At 43.1% G+C, this 17,271-nt stretch overlaps 1 protein-coding gene across 2 annotated transcripts; it reads left to right on the top strand.

Annotated features, from left to right (window-relative positions):
- Window positions 1-537: 537 nt before the first annotated feature.
- On the top strand, window positions 538-16,331 carry map3k7 (mitogen-activated protein kinase kinase kinase 7). 2 transcript variants are annotated; one of them, XM_083689068.1, is made up of 17 exons: window positions 538-1,361; window positions 1,826-1,936; window positions 2,186-2,251; window positions 2,558-2,603; window positions 3,223-3,361; window positions 4,179-4,307; window positions 5,443-5,567; window positions 6,050-6,180; window positions 6,389-6,470; window positions 6,601-6,731; window positions 6,994-7,141; window positions 8,294-8,374; window positions 11,049-11,116; window positions 12,059-12,161; window positions 12,580-12,641; window positions 13,163-13,278; window positions 13,970-16,331. In XM_083689068.1, exons 1-17 carry the CDS (start codon window positions 1,275-1,277, stop codon window positions 14,148-14,150), a joined length of 1,806 nt encoding a protein of 601 aa, XP_083545194.1. In that variant the 5' UTR covers window positions 538-1,274; the 3' UTR covers window positions 14,151-16,331. The 2 variants fall into 2 exon arrangements, with proteins under 2 accessions (XP_083545194.1, XP_083545195.1); XM_083689069.1 differs by lacking the exon at window positions 8,294-8,374.
- Window positions 16,332-17,271: the final 940 nt, after the last annotated feature.

The following is a 17,271-nucleotide window of genomic DNA, read 5'->3' as shown; positions in this document are numbered from 1 at the left end:
GGCTGGTGAGAGTCAGGCAACCTCGGCAAGGTCTCTTTTCTCTTCCAGATGATATAAAATGAGCATCAAACCATGTAGGCCTATGCAGCATGTAATTCTAATCTGTACGTATGAACACAACATATTTTGGACCTTTATCAACCTTCTGAATAGGCTATAATGAATGTTTGTATTTGACCAGGACAATGTCCCCAATGTTTGAAACGTGTGGTATTTTTTTTTCTGAACAGTGCAACAAAAGTGTTACTGGACCCACAGACAGTGCTGTTACCACAACCATTTGGAATTAGATGGACAGTTATCAGAGCACTGATGCGAAATCTACTGATGGCTGCAGACATTTGTATGGGTAATATCTCAGTTTGCGATGTAATCATTACGTTTGATAACAACTTGCGTTTTTCAACTATAAACCAATGCATACGTGTATTGTTTGTAATGTCAGACAATAAAACACACACTGTTTTTGCTTTATTACGGTACGCCTGCATTCCACCGGAGCCCTCAGCTGGTGGTAGGGCAGAATTGAAGAGAACACACACTTCCTGGGAGCTGCCGCAACTACTGCGGGGGAAAAAACTAAAGTATATCATGGAAATAGAGTCGTCGTTTTAAAGTTATGTCCGCGTATCAAATGTTTAGAAAAGGGCAGTGTGGGAATGTGGACACTTTGCTTCGATTCTTTACGCTTTAATTCTTTGGGAAATCACCCCATGTCTCCAGCGCCGGTGGGGTGCACAGTCTGCGGCGACGGGATCTGGGCTGGTACTTCTTCTGTAACCAGGCCAGCTATCGGCCTTGTGAAGTGCCTGTAGAAGCTGTCACAACACAGCTAGCTAGCCCTCTCGCTAAGTTACCTTTGTCAACAAACAGCTGGCATTGTCGTTGACGTTCATAGCTAGTATGTTAACTGCAAATCTCTGAATTGAATTTCTGGCCAAAAGCCACTGGTAATCATCGACTCTGTATTAGCTTACTAGAAAGCTCGTTACGTACATTTCGCTTAGCTGGCTAGCTAGCCTGCTTAGTTAGCTTACTGTATCAGCTGGCTAGCTATATGTTTGGTTCTGAGCTAGTCTTGCTAGATAACACAGCTTTGAAAGTAGACTTTTTCTCCATGTAAGGTTAGACAGTCTGGCTACCAAGCTTTATCAAGCAAGTAGCCAGAGTACCCCATATTAGCTGCTTCTTCGCGCCTGTGTGTCTGTCTGTATGTTTTCTTAATTCCTATTTAAAAATCGGTTTGATTAGTAGTTAGAGTTAGCCAGTTAGCAATGTCACAGCCAGCCACCGATATGCTCGAAACTTCACCTGGATATCCTTTTGAAGAAATCGATTATGTGGATATTGAAGTTGAGGAGGTAAGTCACCAGTCCAATTGTTGGCATAATGAAAATGTGGAGATGTCCCGATTGACAGCTGTCAACTCTATGACGCAGAGTTGAAGTTGCCACAATGCTTGATAAGCAAAACAGTAATTAATCTCCACTAAGGAGTCGTTAATCTTTGACAAGTTTTGACAATAAGCTCAAGCCGAATACAGTAGTCGGTTATGTTCTTAGTTGTTCTACAGTATTGTGCTGAACAGGTCAGGTGCTGCTTAGCTCCAGACAGTTTCCTACAGGTAGCCTGACCCCATAGCTCAGCCCCCTTTCCATCCAACAGCTGGGCATGTGTATGGACTTGCAGACTTGCTAGATTGTAATGGAACTAAATAAGTAACAACAACAACAAGTGTTACAAATGCTTAGATCGCTTATGTTTGTTATGGGAAGGGGGACAAGGTAGCCCCTCCTGATTGACTCCTTTACCTATTTATTTTCAGGTGGTGGGGAGAGGCGCTTTTGGTGTTGTCTGCAAGGCCAAATGGAAAGGCAAAGATGTCGCAATCAAGACTATAGAAAGTGAATCTGAAAGGAAAGCCTTCATTGTTGAGGTATTGTTATTGTGTGTCCCTCTACTGCTTCTTCCAAAAGAGCATGTACAGGCTCCTAATCAGGTTTATTTACTACTAACTACTGTTTTCCCAATGATATGTCCTGCAGAACCCAAGCACCATCATTATTCCAGTGATGGACATTGATAAAGAACAGCTCCTGCTTTTTACTATCAAAATGTGCCTTTGTTATATAAAAAAAAAAAAAATAATCCATCTTGACTGTCCTGCCTCCTTTTCCCCTCCCAGCTGCGACAGCTTTCACGTGTGAATCACCCCAACATTGTGAAGTTGTATGGCTCATGCAATAACCCAGTAAGTCACTCCTAAACAGTGTATTTCGGTGTTATCATTATGACTATTTGTTTGGTATGATACATTGTAGAAGTGGATCTTCTACAGTTGTGATGATAAATTGATATAAGCCTATTTCATGAGTAAAAGGCTACTGTAACTATTATGATATCATGTTAACAATAAAATATATGATTGAGGCAGTACAGTGATGTTGTTTCTTGATATGAGCACATCATGAGGTTGCTTCTGAAAAGATGTTATTCAGACTGAATGCTGGGCCTATTTGAAGCCTTCTGTGATTCCTGTAATCATTTTCCCATCTAGGTCTGCCTGGTGATGGAATATGCTGAAGGCGGGTCTCTGTACAATGGTGAGTCTCAGGGCTAATGTTTTTATACATGGCCTGGTATAGAGCCTGCTGTACAACACTACACTGAATCACTGACCGGGCTTGTTGATTAGGCTAGTGCAATACAGACTATGTCTACTAAACAAGTGGAAACAAGCAAAGTGGTTCCGACATAATTTTGCGTTTAGGCCTACTTTTCAATATATTCACACGAGAACAATCCTTGTGATGTGCCCACTGTTGGCAGATAGGCCTACCCTTAAAGTCTAATTCCTGAGTTGGCCAGTCCCAGCACAGTGACCTGTACATGGATTATCCCTGAGTTACGAAGTGTAAATGGGAACTCCTTCCAACAAAAGCACTTTCCTTCCTTGTCTGCTGTTATACCCCTGAATCTCTATCAAAGTGTTATGTTTTGTGTACACTCTCAGTTTTGTTAGTTTGAGACACTCAAATTGAAACTTTGATGTTATTCAAGTGGTTACTTTTGTACGTGAATGATGTGGGCCTACCCTCTTGGAAGTATTTGTGTGTTTTCTGTGTTTTGCGTGTTTGCACTCAATTATGTTTTTCAGGTCTGTGTCTGTGTGTGTATGTGTTTTGAAGTGTCTGTGTTGGTGACTGTATTCTCTGTTCACAGTGCTGCATGGTGCTGAACCCCTCCCCTATTACACTGCCTCCCATGCCATGAGCTGGTGTTTTCAGTGTTCCCAAGGGGTCGCCTATCTCCATGGCATGAAACCAAAGGCTCTCATTCACAGGGACCTCAAGCCACCCAAGTATGCTCCTCCTCACCTCTCACTCTCTTGTCTCTTGTTTCACTGCAGACAAAAGTGCCTTGCACCCCCCCACTCAAGGTTTCATTTAATGGCTATGTGTTGTATGTTATACAACAATGTTAGAATGTCTTACATGACTTTTTGAACCAGGAGAGTTCTATGTCGTCCTCTGGTTCTCTTCAGTGTTTTCTGTTTGGTTGTTTTTTTCCATTTGAGTTTGATCTTTGTTGAGAAGTGAGGCCTGTTTTGAGTGCCTCAGATTGATGCGGAGTGTCGTTGTACGAGCTCCAGAGGTTATTTATTGGGCTCTGACGGAAAAAAAAGATTCCCTGGCAAGGCACTGTGGGAATGACCAGCTGGTCCCTTTCCTAGAGACCTGTCCTGGAGTTCCTGGGAAGAACTGGGTCATGCAGCCCCACCAACCGTCAACTCAGACTGCTGTTCAGAAACTGGCACCTATTGTTCACATGCCACTGGTCCGAGTATTGATTACTTTATCTTATGATGACTGATGGATAGATGATTCACTTACTTAAACAAATGTATTTGGTGTAAGTCGCTTTGGATAAAGGCGTCTGCTAAATGCCATAAATGTAAATGTCATTCCCCCTGCTCTGCCAGAACTCCTTCCAGTCCCATCCACAAGCAGGGCATAGCTGAGGCACAATCATATCTTGAAATAAACCAAAAATACTTAATAAATTAAAAAAACAAATGTTTTAAAGCATAGTCTGGTATTAGCATATTAATCAGCTGCCAGTGAAATCCAAACGATGCTCTGGTCATTTGAGTATGTCTTTGTTTGTGTTTGTTTCAGTCTACTTCTTGTTGCGGGCGGCACCGTGCTGAAGATATGTGACTTTGGGACAGCGTGCGACATTCAGACCCACATGACCAACAACAAAGGGAGTGCTGCCTGGATGGCACCGGAGGTGTTTGAAGGCAAGTATGGCAGCATAGCGAGCATTATCGTAAAGGATGTGGGTCAGATAATATATGCCATTTAGCTGACGCTTTTATCCAAAGCGACTTACATTGCAGTGAATGCATACATTTCAGTATATATGGTCCCAGCAGGAATCAAACCCACTACCTAAACGTTGTTAGCGCCATGCTCTACTAACTGAGCCACACAGGACCACACTGGTCCACAGAGGACCACAGATGTGTCTTAGAGAGCACAAATAAGACTGACCAGCTAATAAGGGGCGAAAAACAATGGCATCTAACCGTTATTTGTTAACCCTATCACAGTATCCTTTGACATTAACTTAATAGACTGTCAGTGTTTGATTAAATCAAGGGTACCACCTTTGAGAGCGTAATTTAAGCTTGCCTGATCAAAGTGCGCATTCATTTTAATGGTGGTCTTTTTAGCACTACACTTTGGCTTTGTAACATTCTTTTCATTTACATTAATGCATCTCTCCTAAATGGTACACATGGTAATTGCCCACGCATATTGAGAAGATGAATGGGAAGATGCAGCATACTGCAGAGAAAGTCTCGAGAGAGATCACAATGTAGCATTTTTGTCTACGCACAGCCGGTAGCCTAATGTAGTTTGTTTTGCAAAACACATTAAGAGGCACTCTCTTGTCAAGGGGGTCAGGAGGAAACATGATTTAGGAGAGAGTCATTATCTTATTTGTTGAGGGAGTAACATGACTCCTTTGCAATTAAACATCTCACATTTGCCCCCAGAATGAACTCCTTAAAGCTCATTTGCATCTCTGAGAAATGTTAGGAAAAACGCCTCCGCTCAGCAGCTTTAAGACACGTGTGTGTGATGAACAGTTTAATTCTGCAATAACTGGCCTATCAATTGAACATCTCAGGAGCAGTTCTCGGTAATATTGCCTCCTTATTTTCATCATACTTCTAAAGGAGCAGGCAATATAAAGGCCTCTGTGCTTTCCCAAGCACATCCCCCCCCCCCCACACTCCTTAACATCTTAAACACGCCACAGAAAATTACTTTCATCCGTCAATCAGCTATGGTAAGGCAAGGCTTTTTTTTGTTGTATTTGAAAGGCTACCGAGTAGAGCTTGTTGGTTCGTTCCTCTGTGTTTTCAGGCAGCAATTACAGTGAGAAGTGTGACGTGTTCAGCTGGGGGATCATTCTCTGGGAGGTGATCACTCGCAGGAAGCCCTTTGATGAGATCGGAGGACCGGCCTTTCGCATCATGTGGGCTGTGCACAACGGTGAGTCAGAGATGGGCAGGGAGCTAGAGGGTGGTTCTGGAGGGTGGGGGGTGGGGGGGGTCGTTCGTACAGTGCTGCTGACATGTCAATCAGCTCGGACTCTCTGAGCCGGTTACCCAGGGAGACATGCTGTGAGATTAAATGAGTTTAGAGGCTGACAGGGAAGAGCAATTAAAAGACAAACTCACCTGTGTAGCGCTCCCCAGTACACAGAGTGATGGGGCAGAATGCTAATGAGACCGAGGGAGCGCACCTGGGGACACGAGGCTTAATATGCAACGCTGCCTCACTGTGCCACGTCTGTCTCTCTGATACATTACCACTGCTACCTCAGCGGGGACGTCATTTGCATAGATTTATAATGTTTGTGGGGCGTTAAGTTTGTATATCACCCTCATGTTGTTGATAGAGTTGGTGTGACCTGCTAGGACGTTGTCACCTTGTTTGTGACGGTGTTTGCGGGGTTTTGTATTTATGTGCAGGCACGCGGCCACCTCTCATCAAGAACCTTCCCAAGCCCATCGAGAGCCTGATGACCCGCTGCTGGTCCAAAGACCCCTCCCCACGGCCCTCCATGGAGGAGATAGTGAAGATCATGACACACCTTATGAGGGTAATGCCAATGACAGGCAGGACTGAACCAATCCATTCAATTAATTCAATCAGATTTTTACAAAAACAGTTTTTAAAAAAGTGCTTAACCCAGCAGTGCTTTGTGTACTGTGTCCTGTTCTCAGACTGCTGCTTGTTACTCTGATGAACAGTGTAAAAGTCAATCTTACCCTTTCTCTCTCCTCCCATTCCGCTCTCTCTCTTTCCAGTACTTCCCCGGATCTGATGAACCCTTACAATACCCCTACCAGTATTCAGATGATGGACAGAGTAACTCAGCCACCAGTACAGGTACATCTATTAAGAGTGTCAGCTTTCTACACAAAGCTTTGATTGCTGTCACTAGATTCTTATTTACACGAGACACCATTGAGGTAAACAGGAAAACTTGACTCCCTTCCTCCCTGTTGGTGTAACACAGGTTCCTACGTGGATTACACCTGCACCAGCACTAGCAACAAGAGTGACGCAAACATGGAGCATGGTGACTCTCAAGGGAGCAATGACACCATCAAGATTACACCTCAGTTTGCACATCAGTTCAAACAAAAGGTAACCTGTCCTGCAGCAACCTGTCCTCCTGAATTGGCTCCTAGTCTTTATCCCAATTATAAAATCAGAAACATTTATGTAATTACCATAAAATGAATGTAATTACAAGAACACGATGCACGATGAGTCATTGGAAAGTGATCATGACCAGGAAAATTAATCATCAGGAGACAAAGTATGATTTAGAGGCTTTTTCAAACATAAGTGTACTAGTGGTTAAATGTGCGATACAATACTGTATTATTTTTTGCTGTGCTCTCAGGTAGACCCATTGCGGAGCCTGCCTCTGTCCAGAGGGGGCAGTGTTGAGAGCCTGTCAGGGCGAACCCAGTGCCTGGTGTCCTCTGACAGCAAAAGAATGAGCGCAGACCTGTCAGAGCTGGAGCACAGGATGCCATTCGCTCCTGCAGGTAACGTCAGACACGACACACACCACCGCATATGGATCCCAACAGTCAAAGCATATTCTATATATTTTCTAAAAGTAACACACACATACACACACACACACACACATTCCTGCATGGAGATACAGTGTAGAATGTCTATGGTGTTATATAAGGGATGCACATACAGTACTGTCATATCAGCAACTGAAGTCGGTTTCATCTTCATGCGAGAGAGAGATGGGCCTCTACACCATGAGAAGCGGCTACTGTAGCATGTCTCCCCACTCAAATCCCATTTCATTTGCTTTCATCAGTCTGTCGTGATGCCTCACTCCTCATATAAGCACTCCATACTGTATGCCCCTCAGCACTGAGCATCCCATTCAAGTCATGATGTCAATCATCCCCCCTCCCTCCCTCCCTCCTCACAAGATCTAAGGCTGAAAGAGAATGCGCTGTGTTTATCAGCTGTGTCATGTCTAAATTAAGCTTTTGAGGCTTTCAACTGTTTAGCATGAATAAGACCGGATTAAGTCTGTATTTGTCAGGGTTTTTCTTCTGCTTTCTTGTGTCTTACAAGAAGAGACCATTTTATGTTTAAATATTTGCTCTATGATTTCTATTTAGCTCAGTGTTTTCTTTTTTTTTATTTAGAATAGTGGCACACTCATTATGTTGGTAATAATGTGAATATTAGCTCAAATGTGCATCAGTCTCAGAAATGAATTGAGCTTTAAATCCTCTATAAAGCTCCTCAATATACTGTATAGTAGTTAATCATTTTCACAGAAGCTGCTATATTATTAAATGCAATGCAAATGTTGTTTCCCTCAACCCTATTGAGAGCCAACCATCTTAAATCTATGCATCATGAATATTCTATGTTGTACACTCCGAACAGCATGTCAGCTGATTGTCTATCATGTTTGTGCTGAGATTCCTTGTCCAACGCCTATCGCAGCATCGCTGGCACTTCTGTTGAATAACCCTCCCACAGTCTCTGGAGAGAACAGGGGTGCATGCTGCCCTCGCATGTGTTGTGCTCTTGCTTGTGTGTAGAGCCCGCGGAGGGAGGCGAAGACGAACACTGTCGTCGACATGTCTGTCTGCTCTGGGCCCTGTCTAGTCTGCATGCTCTGGTACGCAGCTGTGTGTGTATGTGTATTTTTGCAGCACGCCCCCAGTATAAACCAGGCCATCGTAAAACAGCGTCATTTGGCACCATTCTGGATGTTCCCAAGATCGTCGTCACAGGTACCAGTGCGGACCACCAGGCTTCCTGGTGCCTGGGTGTAGCTGGCTTGACTCAATCAGCGGGGTTGCTCTGCTCTTGACACGTGTCTCTTGTGTACGTTACTCCAGGTTACACAGACTACAGGTGCCAATCATTCTGGCCATAAACTCTCTCAAATCTGTTTTGAAATAAGGGGTTGGTATCTAAACGTCTCCCTCTTGATTGGATCCTGACTTACCAGTTGATGATACCCCATCGTGAATTTGTGTCTTTAATATGGGTGATAAACCTGGAGTAACACGCACAGAGTCCTCTTCCCTCTGCCTTTTGTGATTTTGATAGATGGTAAGAGGGACATGAGTTTACATGGCGCCTGGCTTATCTGTGTTTCACCCTTTTGCCACAAGATGCCGATCAAATTTGAATCCCATGTGATGTTTGGGTCGGGCTCACCAAGAAAAACTTAGAAAAGGACGAGGCTGGATGGAGTTGGCACAATCCACAAAGAAGGCAGAGAGATCTGAGGTTGACGTTGAAAGGACAGTCACCTGTACCCATCCTCAACATGGATTAAAGTGAGCTGTAAGAAATCAATGTCTGCCTTTTTTTGTTGAGTGCTCCAACTCCTCCAGCCGTCGAATAAGTCCTTTTGGAAGTTTTTCTTATTAAGCCCTACATATAATCTTTGTCATTGTTGTCGTATAGCACCCCTCCTTTTCCGTTTGCTGAAGCGCGAAGGCCCACCCGAACTGTCACATACGATCTCTGTAACCATGATCTTTCTTATCACATCATGATCTATCTGCAATCTTGACTTGACTGTTCATTAGCAGGCACATCAGGTTATCTAATCTGCATCTTCTGCCAGACGGGGTGAAACGGATGTGATAAGATGTAGAACTCATTGCCCGGCCTCTCAGTTGTCCTTCTGGCTTTGCTGCTGATCATGCGGAGAGAGGGGAGTAAATCAGTAGCTTGGCACTCTGGATCTGAGTGCTCGTCCTTGCCTTTCATGTATAGAGGACATTGTGAAAGCTTGGCATTTTTTTTTTTCTCTCTCTCTCTCTTTTTACATCCATTAACTTTGTAAAAGTCATTTTGATTAATTTCGCTCTCGCATTGAGGGTCAAAGCTATTATTACCATCAGAGATAGGGATGAAAGAAATGGGGACAGCAGCACTGGATATCAAAAAAAAAAGCCTTCTATTAAGGAAGCAGGAGCTGCATGTGACATGTTGAATGAGTGCCTAATTAAATGTAGTGACTCAGGGAGTCGGCTGACGTACGTCGATATTAAAGGTATGACACAGTTATCACTGCGTGTGCACACCTGTATGTCAGTCATTTCTACAGTTAATTTTATCCCTGTCTCCATTTAGTCGTTTAATTAGGGCAGAGAGTTGGAATTTCTGGATTGGCACCCTAATTAGAAAATATGTCTAAGTATAATCCCATTGTGTCAGACACTGTATGAGATCAGACTTGACATCAGAACCGAAGTTATGATCAGTTCACGCCGTAGTCGATGGTTGATTATACACCCAAAAAAAAAAACTTCAATCGTGGACCTTATCTTTGTATAGGGGAACAATCACTGCGGCTACGCAAAATTTCAGTGAATGGTTTTTGTGTGTGTTGGTTTATTTGTGTGTGTTTGCCTGTGTGTAGTGTGTCTACTTGGAAGTGTTTCCATTGTGCATTGTGCCATAGATAGACCTATAGCCTCATAGAGAATAGATCAGTATAGTCTACTTTCACTAGTGTGTCCAGGAATGAGAGAGGAAAAAGAGAGGCCCCTACCCTTTTCCCCTGTGGTACCACATTTCAAAGCTCTTCTAGGAACTTACTGGAACTACAGGCTGACATGTTTATTGCTGTCCACCTTTATATCACTCATATTGCAGAGGTTCACATGTTTTTGTACGGCCCTCTAAGATTGACAGCGATGAGTGCATGGAGGGTAAAAAAACCACAATGTTCTCATTGCCAGATAATTCCCAGCAGGTGTTATATTTTGATATTCCGACAGTAAGTCGTGACTCTGAAGACATAGTTTAAGTTCCCCAGCCTAGATGGAACTAATAATACCTTTAACTGCCAGATGGCTGGAATTTCTGCTGTTATTCTGAAGATGCCAGTCAGGTCAGCCCCCAACCTCAGATTTACCTTGGCAGGGGATGAATGAGTGGAGGCAGGGCTGGGCCTGTTAGTGCTGCACAGGACCCGCTGCTCATTGGCCTTGTCTGAGGCCCTACAGTGTACGAACCCTGAAATAGTTCCCTATCACCAGCACATCCCCCAACAACCCAAACAAGCAGCTCTGCACAAACACATGTGACACGAGGTGGCTTAGCTATTCATGTGGTAGGTGTGGTCTGTGGTGGAGTGTGTGTGTGTGTGTGTGTGTGCGTGTTGTGCAGTGCTAGGGGAGGGAGGGGTGGGGGGGGGGGGGGATAGATGGCTCCGCTATGGTCACGTTATGGCCATGCCAGAGCACATGTTGATAGGGTCAGGGAGTCGAGGGTTAAATCTGTGCAGCTGTCCCTGTGTGGTTCTGTGGATCCCCCCCCCCCCCTCTTCCCACAGGCAGACACGGACGGAACTCCCCCTGGAACTGTGGATCTCACGGTGCGTCCCTCTGCTCTCTGTCCCTTCTCTCTCTCTCTCTCCACTTCTCTCCATCCTCTCTACAGCCACCTGTGAGCAGCAGAGACGTAGATCTGTCCAGGACCTCCCGGGGATCGGCACAGAGTCCAGCCAGGTAAGCTACAGTACTGTACCGCACAATGGGACAGCCTGGTGTGTCTAGCGTTGCACAGTATCAAAGCCTTTCACAGAGGAGGGAATGCATTTTCATGAGAACATTCTCAAAAGTTTGTTCTCACTTTCCATTCTCTTTCTTCTTTTTTTTATTTTTATTTTTTTATTTTTATAAAGTGTTATGGTACTGCATTTAGTTCTCTCTCCCTCTGTGATTTGCTTTGCATATTTGACTGATGGCGCCCATCATGTTGTACTGCCTCTCAGAGGACTTGATACATGCTCAGTCAAGTGAGGTATCCCGTTGGGATACATGTGAGATGGAATACCGTTTGATATGTCAGTGTTGAGAGGATGAAGATATTCCAGGTGTATGCACAGCCCCTCTCCCCCTACGGACAATCTTCAAATAAGCTCTTTCTCAGTCAGCTTCCACATTTTCGCATTCCTAAACAGTTGTTTCCATCTGTAAAAATGCATTCCCTGTGCTCCGCCATGCAGTATGAAGTTCACTTGAAGTTTAGCGAGAAACTAGATTCTTGACATGAATTTATTTGTCTCACGCCTTTTGTAAATTAAGAAAGACAATATTTTGAGCTAAAGTATCTGTTGAGATCAACTTGTGCATTCCCAATAGTGTGACAGTATTATCATTGTTGATTTATGTCCTCCTATCTGATGTTCTCACATGTTTGCCCATACTTTCCAAATGTTTACCTTACATCTCACTGTAGCCAAGCGTCATGTACTCCACTGAACGAGAGGTTTAGGATTATAACACGGTAGGTTATTCTGAAACCATGTGATGACAGCCGTAGTCTTCGACTGTTAGATGATTTGTGACAATGACAACAACACAAGGCTTCATTTCGTGGGACACTCCTCCAATCGGCTGTGATTGGCTGCACGAGCTGATTGGCGGTGGTTTGTTGTCCTGTTACAGGGGAGCAGGAACAGCAGCAGGTCCTCTAGTCCCAGTGTGAGGATGATGCCCCCTGACAAGACCAACAGTAGAGGGTACAGCTTCTCTCCTGATGACCCCACAGGTAGAGTCAAACACATTCCACCATACTTCACTGGCTACACTTCAAGGTGACACTTCAACAGAGGTGCAGTAGTGTTGGATGTGTTGGTAGATAAATGTATTGTCTGATTGTTTATAAGGGTCATTGTGATGTGCACTCATACTCCTTCTCCCATAATGACATTGGCATTAAAATCAATCAACGTGCTGATAATGAGCAAAGATACGTTTTACCAATCGAATCCCTTCCATAAAATGTTTTTGTTTTTTGTTTTGTTTTTAAAGTTAAGATTCCAAGACTGTTTAGAAAAAGAAAAAAAAAAATGAAGGTTGAGTTTGGTATGGTTTTACAGCCATATTGATTGATTGAATGAAGTCGGGGGAATTGAATGAAGTTTGTCAGAGCAAAAACAAACAAACTCTTGCTCTCTCATGCCCAGATACCAACGGCTCAGACAACTCCATTCCCATGGCATATCTCACCCTGGATCACCAGCTGCAGGTAGGGATCCATTTCATACCGGATCTCCCTTGTCCCTGTCCAGCTCATGCTAAGCATACTTGTAGCCCGCATAACATCTTGTCTCGAGCCCAATGTAAGTGTCTGTGTTTGGACCTTAGAACACAGAACACATAAAGGTGTGCAGTGAACCTACTGTAGAGATTCGCAAGTTGGTCGCATCGTTATTGCTCTGTGACACATTTTAATTGAAATACAGTATGTTGATTGATTTTGTTATGGTTCAAACTTTTTCCCTCTCAAGTATGTTCTGAAGGACACTGCAAATTGACTGTATCAATTCAATTAGGCTGGGATTACCTCTTGTGTCAAATTGAGAAAATTATGCCATCTGAAAAGCGGAAAGTCTGTATAAATACACGTTGGCAAAAGCAGTGAGACATTTTGTGTATTTTTAACAGCTCAGATCATGCTGATAGCTGATATAAATACATTTGCAATACGGTCCAACTGGCTATAAGCTTCTTAAATCAATTAATGACAACATGCATGGTTATTTCCAGCCCCTCGCTCCTTGTCCCAACTCCAAAGAGTCCATGGCTGTGTTTGAGCAGCATTGCAAAATGGCCCAGGAATACCTGAAGGTGCAGACAGAAATCGCCTTGCTGATACAGAGAAGGTAAGTGCGCCTTTGCTCGTCATGGAGGGAAATCTGGCAGACATTAGTCAAGTGTTTAACCCAAGCCAAAGGGTTGAGGTCATGAGCTGCCCTACATTCTGTTCTGTTGAAGGAAACTTACCATAATGTCCAATGTTATTTAGTCCATAGGCCCTGTTGAATGTGATCATACTGTACACATCTGTCCAACCAAGGAGACTAACATGTCTCCCTGTATGAAGGGTTGGGCTGTTTTGTGGCTAACATAACAAGTTCCATACCGAAGCACCCGTCAGATGTGAAACGTGTATTTAAACATGGGCGAATGAGTAGTAAGCCACCGGAACGCAATTACTGAATTTAGCTGACAAATCCCAGGCAAACAGCCTTCCTAAGCTGTGGAAGTAGAGCATGATGAGTACAGTGGAACAACTGGGCTGTGTTTGACTAAAGTGCTCATCTCATATTTATAGACAAATGACTCAAGTGAGGAATTGATTTGTTTTGTAGAATCAGCATTTTCACACAAGCGATCCAACACTGTGGTGCTTTACACCTCGTTCACCAGCTGTGAACAGTTCCCTAGTCTTTTTGCATATTCATGTTGTGCCTCGCTGTTCAAGCACACAAAAGATGTGCTCTTTTCTCTTTTCTCAGCCACAACGATTCTCAATCATTTTTCATTTTCTCCCCTTTTTCTGTTTGTGTTCAGGAAAGAGCTGATTGCTGAACTGGACCAAGATGAAAAGGACCAGCAGAACACGTCCCGTCTGGTGCAGGAGCACAAGAAGCTTGTGGAGGAGAACAAGAGCCTCTCCACCTACTACCAGAAGTGCAAAAAGCAGCTGGAACTGATCCGGGCCCAGCAACAGAAGAGACAGGGCATCTCATGATGGGCCACACAGGCCCACTCCCCCCCCCCCCCCTCCCCCCTGGTTCATGCTGCAGAGACACACAGACTGTCCCCATGTCATATCCCTTTCTCTCGACTGTCCTGGGTTACCTGTAGTCTGATTCCTGTAGTCTGAAAGTCTCTCTCTCTCCAATATGTTTGCACATCTTTACAGCATATTCTTTGATAGCAGACCAAACAATCAACATCCTTCTCCTCTGCCTTAAAAGAGCTGTTGTCCTGGGGTTCTTTCACAGGGCAGTTCATACACAGGGCAGAGGGATGGGATTGTACGCCCTAATGGTCAGCCGTCCTTCAAGCCTCAATGTTTTGGAGGTGTGAGTACAGTAACTGCTATGGCCTTGTGTCCACTGAGCCTGCTGGGAGGCCAGTGAGGGGTGTGAAGTATGTTTGTCTCTCTTGCTCTCAGGGCCCCCTGGCCTGGCGGGTTGCTGTGTGTCCTCCCAGAGTCCTCCCATGGTTAGTTTGACCTGTCCTCCTCTGTGGCTAATGGCCACGTGTCCTTGAGAATGTGAAAACAAAGATTGCTCGGAAGAAGTGTGAATGTGTAAAGTTTGGTGGTTTTATGAATTATGAGCAGAATTTGTTTCAAACTAACCTTTGATTACTAAGTTCTTTCGTGTTTTTAACCCTTTTATGCAAAAATGTCCAATCTTACATGTATGTAGATATCGCTACCCTTTCTCTGTTTTGATGTGGCCCCTTACAAAAGACAAACACCACAACTTGTTGATCTATCTGAAAGTGTTTAATGTATGTTGTACTCATTTTAATGGGGGATGTATTTTAGATTTGCCTTGCACATTCATTGTGTGTTAGTGGATAAAAAAAAGGAATGACTTGGCTGAGTCACAGGTACTGTACCTATATGGACACCTGGGCTGAGCCTAAAACAAAGATGCAATATTTATAGTCTGCTTTCAATGTCTCCAAAACAGCCACACAAGTTAAAAAAAGGAAAAAAAAGAATCCCCAACCTGCTTAAGTAAAGGAAACTTTGTATGAGATTGAAAGTTGAACATGTTTATCATGACTTCAGTATTCTTTTGTGTTTGATGTTTCTTTCGTCTTTTTTATTCAATAGTTGACTTGTATGATAATGATAGTTTTACATTTAGTGATTATTCTTTGATATGGTAGGGGAATGCAGATATATGCAAGGAGGAGAGGCCTATCCCTCTCATATATTTTTTGTTTGTTTTTTAGTTCACTTGTTGCCTTAGATTTTGATTGCTTCCATTTTAAGTACTTGACTTGTTTTATTTGCTTTGTTGAAAAGAAAGTTGTTCACATGCGCCTCATTTAATGTAATGAACAGTCTGTCAGAGATGTGAGACTGTGATGAGGGAGTGGGACATGCTAATGGGTTCCCAGGAAACGGATTGTTTGGTCAAATTAATGATGTCAATATTCTCTAGTAAATCATGGTGAAATCCATGACTGCTTTTCCCAGTGAAGAGTGAAGAGTCCCAGTAGCTTTAAAATATCCACGCTAAAACGTTGATGAGATGTCTACAGTTTAAGTGGGGATGAATACGATCTTACTTTGAATGTCGTTTCTTGCAGTTTCGTTTGACCAGACCTGACTTAGCCACTGTCCTTCAAATGTTTTGCACAATCATATGGTTTTACTGATCACATGTATCTAACAACAGTCTCGTACTTAAAATTACTCATTTTGATGTACAAGGGAGATGATAGGCTAGAATGTTTAAGTGTTGATTTGCTGCGGTGACTTTTATCCCTTGGTTTTACCCCTTTTAGATTTGTCTTCACTATGAATTGATTTATCATTTACTGTATATAAAATGTGTTTCTTAAGCTATTGGGAACAGGTATGTGCCAGTGAGGGAGGCATCATGAAATAAACAGGGAGAAATTGTACATGTGTGTGCATACTCTCAATGCCAAAACATATGTCCTCACCTAAATGAGTATCCTGTATTTTCCTCCAACACTTGGCCTCCAGTTTTGGCCACTCCAATATTAATGGAACAGGAGGAATATCTGAGATCATAACACACACAAAGACCTCTGTAGAACGTTGGATATCATGTTAGGCTATAGGACCCTTCTACCATGATGTCATGTTAAAGTCTACCAGGAGGTGGAGCACAAGATCTACACGTCCTGTGTAGAGGAACTGACAACTGAGGTTGTTTTTCACAGACAAAGAAACTGAGCTTTGCCACTGAATCAATTGAGGGGATCCAACCAGATGCTTAATTTGTCATGATTCTAGGGTAACCTAGTTTATTGATTTATGAATTACTCTACTTTTATAATGTAGCTCTGACTTATTAAGGGCAAAGAATAGGCCCAGTTACACAAGCCCCTAACAAAGCTGATCTGCCTTTGATATTGAAGTCTTCATTAAAGAAATGATTTGATTTCTCTTTCAAGAGTGAAAAGTACCCAAGACAAGGTTTATATTTCATGTTAAAATGATCTCAATTTCTGCTGACAAAGGCTTTGTTTTCATCATTACAAAAGATGTTATCTATTAGTGTGTGTTTGAAGTTGACAGCTAAATAGAATACAATGAATCATTTCATTGAGGAGAAATGATGTCATCTTCCTTCTGCAGCCAGGTACTGTATTGTTTGCGCTGGACTGGCTTGCCCTTGTTGAACTGTTGAACACCGGTGGAAATAAGGAACTGAGCATACTGTTGCCAGCCCTATCCTGTTCTGTTTTGTTCTCAGAGGGACATTCTCATTTATTGTTTGGCCCTCTTGTTGTTGCAGAGAAGAAATGGTTGGTGAATGCCTGTGTGTCTTAGGTCCCCGAGTTATTGGTTTCCACCTATAGACTCTTTTTTTTCTTTCTTTTTTTTAAATCATCTAACAGTCTGTGGTCTGTAGTAATATGAATTGAAAATGCCTGTAGTTGGTGAAGATATTGCTCAATGTCTTCGTTCATGGCTGCTTTATTTATAGTACCGGCTGTTGTAAAGATATTACTGCTTGCATTGACGTCCTTTAACACTAAGTCGAGATACCGTCATTCATCTTCTCGCTGAAATGGAAAGTTGAAGTTACACTTGAAATCTTCATTACATTTTTATCTATCTCATGGTAGCCATGGAAACTGTGCGACAT

The sequence above is a fragment of the Argentina silus genome (assembly GCF_951799395.1).
Source record: "Argentina silus genome assembly, chromosome: 17".
In the NCBI taxonomy this organism is placed as follows: domain Eukaryota; kingdom Metazoa; phylum Chordata; class Actinopteri; order Argentiniformes; family Argentinidae; genus Argentina; species Argentina silus.
Note: the sequence above shows the minus strand (reverse complement) of the source record. Positions and strands in the feature narration are given on the sequence as shown.